This window comes from Lipotes vexillifer, unplaced genomic scaffold (genome assembly GCF_000442215.2).
Source record: "Lipotes vexillifer unplaced genomic scaffold, Lipotes_vexillifer_v1.1 scaffold474, whole genome shotgun sequence".
Lineage (NCBI taxonomy): Eukaryota > Metazoa > Chordata > Mammalia > Artiodactyla > Lipotidae > Lipotes > Lipotes vexillifer.
The window spans coordinates 1,894,430-1,903,495 of NW_006772385.1; the positions used below are offsets into that span (position 1 = coordinate 1,894,430).

General features: G+C 33.5%; 1 protein-coding gene across 2 annotated transcripts in view; it reads left to right on the plus strand.

Moving 5' to 3' along the window:
- Positions 1–9,066, plus strand: part of SLC25A40 (solute carrier family 25 member 40) — a 55,681-nt gene that overhangs the window by 45,543 nt on the left and 1,072 nt on the right. For both annotated transcript variants that reach the window (XM_007447462.1, XM_007447463.1), the window contains 4 exons: positions 32–205; positions 3,953–4,062; positions 6,523–6,604; positions 8,898–8,978. In XM_007447462.1, coding sequence (XP_007447524.1) covers positions 32–205; positions 3,953–4,062; positions 6,523–6,604; positions 8,898–8,978 — 447 coding nt within the window. The remainder of the gene's footprint in view (positions 1–31; positions 206–3,952; positions 4,063–6,522; positions 6,605–8,897; positions 8,979–9,066) is intronic.

Genomic DNA, 9,066 nt, shown 5'->3' on the forward strand with positions numbered 1-9,066 from the left:
TATTTTTGTTGTATTTGCTTGTTTGTACTAGTTGGTGCAGTAACTGTAATAAGTCCACTGGAATTGATTAGAACTAAGATGCAATCTAAGAAGTTTTCTTACGAGGAACTGCATCAGTTTGTCAGCAAGAAAGTGTCTGAAGATGGTTGGATTTCCCTCTGGAGGGGTTGGGCTCCTACCATTCTTAGAGATGTACCATTCTCAGGTAGGGTCTATCTGCAGGTTTGCCTTACATATCATTTTATATCAACTAAATTTTAAATCCTTTAAGGCTAAAGGTAAGTTATCTTCTTTAGTGACCTAGTTCAGTGTTGGGCTCTCAGATCTTGATAAGTATTTATTGAATGGACAGTTTCTAATTCAAGCCTGGCTTTCTTTTCTTTGTGTTTGTTTAATTTTTTTTAAACATTAATTGGTGTGTATTCATAGTTAGATAATACAAAGTACTTTTAAAATTAAGTCATAATTAGTAAGATAAGTAAAGTACTACAAATCAAGATATTATAAAATACATTTAAGGGACTTCCCTGGTGGTGCGGTGGTTAGGAATCCGCCTGCCAATGCAGGGGAAATGGGTTCGATCCCTGGTCTGGGAAGATCCCACATGCTGCGGAGCGACTGAGCCCATGTGCCACAACTACTGAGCCTGTGCTCTAGAGCCTGCAAGCCACAACTACCGAGCCCATGTGCCACAACTACTGAAGCCTGCGTGCCGCAACAAGAGAAGCCACCGTAATGAGAAGCCTGCACACTACAACAAAGAGTAGCCCCCACTCGCCACAACCAGAGAAAAGCATATGTGCAGCAACGAAGACCCAATGTGGCAATACATACATACATACATACATACATACATACGTTTAAGACCACCTGTGAATTATATTGACTCCTACTTTTTTCAGTTATTAAAGATAAAAATCTCCCCCACTGAGTGTCCTGTAGGGACTGTTATAAACCAGATTTGAGATTGTTCTAATCATTGAGTTATACAAAGGGAGAAAAATCATGAAAAAGAAGTGCAAAAATAATAAATAACTTGTAGGATGTGCATACTTCAGTAGTGTTGGGTTGGCCAAAAAGTTCTTTTGGGTCTTTGGTAACATGGGAAAATCCCGTGGCCAACCCAGTATTTCTCTCGTGAATCTCAGAGGTTTCCATTTAAAACCTGGAAGATGGCAGCACTATTTACAATAGCCAGGACGTGGAAGCAACCTACGTGTCCATTGACATATGAGTGGATAAAGAAGATGTGGCACGTACATACAATACAATGGAATATTACTGAGGCATAAAAAGGAGTGAAACTGACTTATTTGTAGTGAGGTGGATGGCCCTAGAGTCTGTCATACAGAGTAAAGTAAGTCAGAAAGACAAAAACAAATACTGTGTGCTAACACATATATATGGAATCTAAAACAAAAATGGTTCTGAAGAACCTAGGGGCAGGACAGGAATAAAGATGCAGAAGTAGAGAGTGGACCTGAGGACACAGAGGGGGAAGGGTGAGCTGGGAAGAAGTGAGAGAGTGGCATGGACACATATACACTACCAAATGTAAAATAGATAGCTAGTGGGAAGCAGCTGCATAGCACAGGGAGATTACCTTGTGACCACCTAGAGAGGTGGGATAGGGAGGGTGGGAGGGAGACACAAGAGGGAGGGGTTATGGGGATGTATGTATACGTATAGCTGATTCACTTTGTTATACAGCAGAAACTAACACACCATTGTAAAGCAATTATACTCCAATAAATATCTTAAAAAAATAAAAAATAAAACCTGGAAGAAATAATTATTGAGAACCCTTGTATTAACATTCCTTTCTTTTTCCCTTTGAGTTACTCCTTTTCTTGGGCTGTCATTCACATCTCTGCATCTTTCCCTTTCCATCGGTATTTTTCTTCAATGTTTTGTGTTCAGTTATGCTTTTTAGAAATATCATAGATTCCTAGACCAGTACTTTTTCATTTTTTAAATTATATTTGATACATAAAAAGTAATGAAGATATAAATTATGCAGTGCACTAATAAAATGGACACCTGTGAAGTCACCACTTCAATATATGAATTAGAATATTGAATTTTTAAAATCATGAAACCACGTATGTCCACCTCCACTGTTACATCCTCAGTGGTAACCACTACACTGAATTTTTATCGTTTATTTGATTTCTAAAAAGTAGTTTTACTGTGTATGTATTACTGCTAAATAATGTTACTGACTTTTGCCTATTTTTGAGGTTTATAACTTATTTTACTCAAAAATGTAAGATTCATTCTTGGTTTTCATGTGTAACTGTTTTGTTTTCACTCGTGTTTATGTCTGAGAAAACAAGTAAACAATGCTGTGAACATTTTTTTAACGTGTATATGGGTGTAGGAATCTCTTCAGTTTTAGATTTGTTGGTTCATGTAAATATACACATTTTAAATGTTATGTGGTAATATCGAACCCTTTTCTTAAGTGATTGTGCAGATCACAACCAGCAGCTTCCTGCTGCTTCATTTCAAACCCTCACCAGCACTTTTATTGCCAAAAGTTCTTAATTTTTGTTTACCTAGTAATATAAAATGGTATCTCACTTTAACTTATATTTCCCTGATTATTAATGAGGTTGGACACTGTTTCATTGGCCATTTATTTATCCATAATTGATTAGGGATTACGGCTGAAATAAGTATTCATTTCCTCCTCGTATGGATAGTTATCCAGGCATCATTTATTGAATAACCATACCTGCTGCCGGGATTTGTTGCGTCACCTGTCGTATCAGAGTTTCATATATGCAGGGATGTGTTTCACTGGCCAATTTGTTTAACCCTGTGCTAACAGTACAGTACTGTCTAAATTAAAGTGTGTAATAAAAAAATCTTCATGATACCTTTTTTTTTTTGCCGTAGGAATGTCCTTTTTCTTTTTAACTCTTAAAGTCTTTTAGTAGAGATTTGAAGTTTTCTTTATAAAGGTTACATATACAACCTCTTTTTCTAACATTCATTTATAGGTACCACTCACCCACAACTTTTAGTGCCTAGTTTAAAAGACCTATTTTAAAAAAAGCTGTCTGAATCTTTGTGGCTGCTGCAGTGTTACCGTCAATTCTTGTCTGTTAGCTTATATTCAGCTACTTGTAAACTCTTATAGATTCTAATTTGCCTATCTTTTACGTTTTCTATGTAGACAATAATATGTAAATTGTAACTACTTTATTTCTTCATTTTTTAGTAGTTACAGCTTTTTTCTATAAATACTGTGCTTCCTGTGCTGCCTAGTACAATTGTGAATAGCAGCGATAGTGTTGCATCCCTATCACTTTCCTCATTCTAAAGGAAATAGTTCTGTTGTTTCACCATTAATAATTTTTGCTACAAGTTCTTGACGCACATCCTTTATCGAGTTGGAGAATTTCCCTTTTATTTCTAGGTTTCTAAGAAATTTGTTTGCTTTAAATGAAAGTGTATTGCATTTTATAAAATGCTTTTCCATCATTTTTAGATGATCATACAATTCTTTTAATGTGGTATACGGCATCTAAAGCACTTATTATATTTACTGCCTTTGCATTCATCAGATAACTCAATTTAGTCATAGCATGTGATCGTTTATGAGATAGTCTGGCTTCAGTTGCTGATTATTATTTTTTATTTTTTAGGATTTTTACATCAGTGTTCACGAATGAGATGGAACTGTACTTTTCCTTTCCTCTCATGTCCTTGTCAGGTTTTGAAATTAAAGTCCTGCTTTTTACTGATGCATAGTTTTTTTGTTTATAAGACGACGACTAGAATATTGAGAATTTTTTTTTAAAATCTCTCCTAGTATGTGTCTAAGCAGAAAGCAAGGTGTGTCAAGACTAGAATTCTCTTTTCTTTAACATACAGTATTCCTTAACTATTTAAAGTCCACATTTCATTTCTAAATATGTGTTCATTTCAGTCTCTGTTTTTACAGCAATGTACTGGTATAACTATGAAGTTTTAAAGAAGTGGTTGTGTGCAAAATCTGGTTTATATGAACCGACATTTATGATCAACTTTACTTCAGGGGCATTATCTGGTTCTGTAAGTTTATTCTTTTGCTGTTAATATTCCACAATAGTGATAATTGTCTTACTAAAATAGAACAAAATATTATGTAGCATTTCATGTCTATTGAGATACTACTTTGGGGCTGCAGTGCTTTAAAATTTTTATAAGTATTTACTACCCTATTCTGAAGATAAATTACTAGCCATATTTTAAAATGCATTTTATATGTTTTTATTATATTACAAATACATTATATTTTTCTGAATCTTGGATTTGGTAGATCATTACAGTTGTGATAAATGGTAAGAGTTTAAATAGTACTTTATTCTTTACAAGGTATTTGGCAATCTGGTCATTAAATGCCAGTAGATCTGGTTAGTTAATATTTTATAGAGTGTCATCTCATATGTATAATCGGATTGAATAGAAGTAATTTCATCCTTTGCTGCTAATTCCTGTTTCTTTGGGAACATTTTGGCTGAGTACCTCTTAAAAGAATTTTAATAAAAGTTATAGTCAGACGGGAGAAATCTCAGATGACCATTTTTGGGTAGTAGAGAGTTCACCTTTTGCCACCCCTCCACATAATGAAAAGTTGTGTAGTGGACTTCCTTTATGCACATTCTCATCACCATGATCTTGGCCACAAAGAGCTTTCTTATACCCACATACTTAGAAAATGAATTTGTGATGACACAGAGTGATGTGCTGACATACTGGAACCAAATGAAAACAAGAGTGAAGGACCATAGTGAGGTCATGGAGACCTGCAGAAAAATACTGGAGTAACTGTGTCAGAAAACCTAGGCTAAAGAAGCCCCTGAGATTGTGTTCAAAATTTAGACGTGAATATTCCCTGGTCTGAGATCTTATCAAATTAAGCCTAGTGGGGTATAAAACTATTGAGGTAAAAGAGCAATTCTTTTTAGCAATTTAAGTAGTTAGAATACCAGCAAAATCTTTTCATTATCTTTCTTATTTGTGAGGTGATTAAAAGTAATTTGATTTTATTTAATTTATATATTAATCCAGCACGAATGAAGAAAAACAAGTACTATTTATATTTAGAGATTCATAACAGAATTATAGAACCAATTCTGTACTTAATGCTTTATATCTTTAAAAAGAAAAAGGCTATATATATATCCTATAGCCATTGAATAATGGCTATAGGCTGTTGTCCCAGCTTTCCAGTAATATTGACGGAACGTTCTCTATTCTACTACTTCTGCCTAACATAGAAAATTTATTTTAAAAAATTTTAATGATTTAGAAAATATTGCTGCCTTTTGACTGTTGTCAAATAACAGCAGAAAAAGCACATCAGTGGGACAATGTCCAGGCTTTCTGTCAGAAAAGAAAATAGCCTAAACCATATCATTTTACAAGTGTCAGGCTCATACCACATTGTTGCTACCTTTGATACTCCCATCGGCCCTCCCTATCCAGAGGTTCTGCATCTGCAGAGTAACCAGTTTGATTCCTGATTGTTGAATCCACGGATGTGGAACCGCAGATATGGAGGGCCGACTCTACTGTACCATTTTATATAAGGGATTTGAGCATCTGCAGATTTGGGTATCTGTAATCAATACCCCCCGGATACTAAGGGACAACTGTATGTGTTAGATTGTGGAGATGGAGACACAATAATTGATTTTATCTTACCTGAGATCTTTGAAACTGATTTCATTTCAAGAACTTAAATCTTTTAACACTGACAGGTGAAATAAATATAATGATTTTAAAGGGCATTTTATGAGCATATTGGCCAAATGTGAGTTGGGAAGCAAAAAATAGAGACCAGGTTTTACTTTGTATGATTGTTGTATCAAATATTATGAGACATTCTTCAGGGAATTTATTATTTCAAAAAACCTTCATTGCTTAATTAGGGCATTATGAAAATAATTGTTAAATTGATTCATTTTGAGGTAAGTTTTTAAAAATGTGACTTGTGAGCTACATTTGATAAATATGTTGAAACCTATAAAGAAAAGGTTTATAGAACTAAAAGTACATTTTCTTTATTTAAATTTAATTTTTAATTATATTTATTTTAAAAACATTTGTTGGAAAATTTTAAATGCTTACTAGATACTTGAGAATTTCCACTTTAAAATATGATACTTTCCTATGTAGTAAAGGAATAATGGAACACACACAGGAGCATCAGAAAATATGAATACTGGTTTCAGAGTCAAAGAGGTCTGGTTGGAATTCTGACTCTGCCACTGATAGTTGTGTGACCTCAGGAAAATAGGGGACTTTTCTGAGACTGTTTACTTACTCCTGAATTTTGGGAGGAATATGTAAGACATGTATCTGTTTTCTTTAATAGAGCTTCTTTTAAAGTACCTCTGGTTTCATTTTATGTTTCAGATTAGGTGTGATTTTTATTACTATCCTTATTAAGTAATGTGCTAATTAGAATATTAAAATACTTTAGGAAAAATTTTAAAATAGATTTAAATCAGTTCTACTTTTTGTTAGTTTGCAGCTGTTGTAACTTTGCCATTTGATGTGGTAAAAACACAAAAGCAGACACAGCTTTGGATATATGAAAGTCGGAAAAGTAAGTGTAATGAATTTACATTTTTAAGATGCCATGAAAAGTTTTTTCTTTCCAGATACTAAGTTAGGAATATCTAAAATAGGGAAAACAAGATTTTTTTTCCCTTTGTTACCTTACTCTTTATCTAACTCAAACTAATACACTGTCAGAATGGAATACCCAGAAAAAAATACTCTAAACCTAAACAAAAAATCTAAGAAATCTTAAAGACTATGTATTTTGCCTGCCATGAGTTAAGTCTCATACCTGCTATATAGAAGATTAAATTATGTAAGTAGTCTTTCAAATAAATGTAGGCATACCAGGGTGAAGGATAGGCAGTTACGGGGAAACCTTTTTTCTTAGTGCATCTTGTTTCATTAGTATGCATACACGTTTTGTTGTTGTTGTTTATTTTTTAGCTTTCCTTCTTTTGATGTGTTTTTTTCTGCCTATTATCCCATCTACTTCTTTATAACCTATAATTTCTTCTAGAACAAAAGCGTACTGTTAGTTGCTTCTACTAGATCCATTCTGTCGTTATTATAGAAAGTATAGCAAGCCCACTGGAAATGGGGCTTCGATTGTTTCTGAAACATACAATTGTTAGGATTTGATAAATTTGGATGGTCAGTAGATGAGTGTTTATTTTATTGTTGTCTATGCTTGAAATATTTAATAATCACAGTGTTTCCTTACACTGTAAGAAGTTGCTTACCACCTGTACGATTAGCTCTTTGATGTTGGATCTTTAGGCAGGAGATACTTTCAAGGTTCTGTTAGAGCTCTGCAGTGGCTTACCTCCAGTCGATAACTCTTTCTGTTCTTTCTCTTTTACATTAGTTTCACCCTGCTATTAAAATAGAGACCAGTCTGGGACTTGAGTTCTATAAGATTAGAAATACCCAGCTACTTGGCCTCCTTTCTTTTACCAGTTGTTTCCAGAATTTAAATGAAATAATTTAAACATGAAGTATAAGTTACCAACTTGTAAAGTGTTTGTCATTGACTTTTTTTAGAAAGTTAAATTCCAGTCATAAATATTTTGTTCTTGGTTTTAAAATGTGTATGTAATTACTATATTTATACTTACACTATTTATATTGATAGTTTAGCTTCTTAAGTAAATCACAAGGCCTTATTTATCTTCATAGGCAGAAAATCTGATATTTTATATACAAGAAATTTTGAGATAATGAGCCCCTCTTTATTAAGTGGCAAATTCTAAAAAGCTGTTTTTGAAAGCTATCTTTCTCTAATTTTTCCCTTTTTTCCTAGGCATACTTAATAATACGTACTTTAGTCTTTGTTCATGACAGAGTTGTCATCATTGTACACATTGATTACTGTAGAGTTTCATAATGCAGCTCTCAGAAGCTAGTGAGGATAACTTAGGAGTGTCTGCCCAACATTCAGTGGTCTCAGACCACGACTTTGAAATCTTCAGCTTCACAATTTTCACATGGTAGTATGCCTACTTCTCAGCAGACTTTTTTCACCTATTGCATCTAGTAGTACTGCGGGCTAAGCCAGATGCTTGTAATCGTTGTGTAAAATGAAGGTAAGCAAACTTTATGTATGAACAGCTCGTTCATGAGGTTTATGTTTGAACTTCAGTAACATCTGTTTTTGCTGTTTTCAAAAGATATATAAATTAGTTTTTACTGTGTTCCAGATATTTGAGTAATTGCAAATAAGTGAGATGTTACTGTTAGTTACAGGAAAAATCTTCCCTTTGGAGGAGATAGCACTGCTTTAATTTATTTCAAGACTGGTACATCTAGTATTCAGAAAGGTTTTAATAAAGCAGGGCCTCACTAGAGAGGAATGAACTGTTTTCCTCAAAACCTCTTTTTGGGGCAAAAAATTTTTTTAGTGTATGCAATAAGAATTCATGAAAAATGGTTATCAGGGCTTTACTTTGGCTTTGGGAACCCCATGAAGATTTCTGTACATCTTTAAAATTTTTCATTATGAAAGGTTTTTAAGATGTGGAAAAAAGTACAAAGGATATACATACCACCAAGCTTAAGAAACAAACATCATCAATTCAGAAGAAGTCTTCTGTATATTCCTCCTTGACTGCATCTGGCCCTATGTACCTTAAAACTTATTGCCTTTATGATTTTTTTCTTTTTAATGAATCCAACTATTAAAAATAAGATTTAAAATAGCTCTTTAGGTAAACAGATCTGTTCTTACTATAGTGAAATGATATACCATAAAGGCCATAAACACTCTTTTATGTGTATTATCTGTATTAGAAATTAAGTGGTAATTTATAATAGCATCATTTCTTTATTTTAACACTTAGTTTCTATGCCTTTGCAAATGTCAACGTGGGCTATAATGAAGAACATTGTTGCTAAGAATGGATTTTCTGGATTATTTACAGGTAAAAATATTTCCTTTATCAAATCATTGACTAAAATGATTACTTTTACCTTTAAATCTATTGCCTTCCTAAATTACCTTTCAGCAGG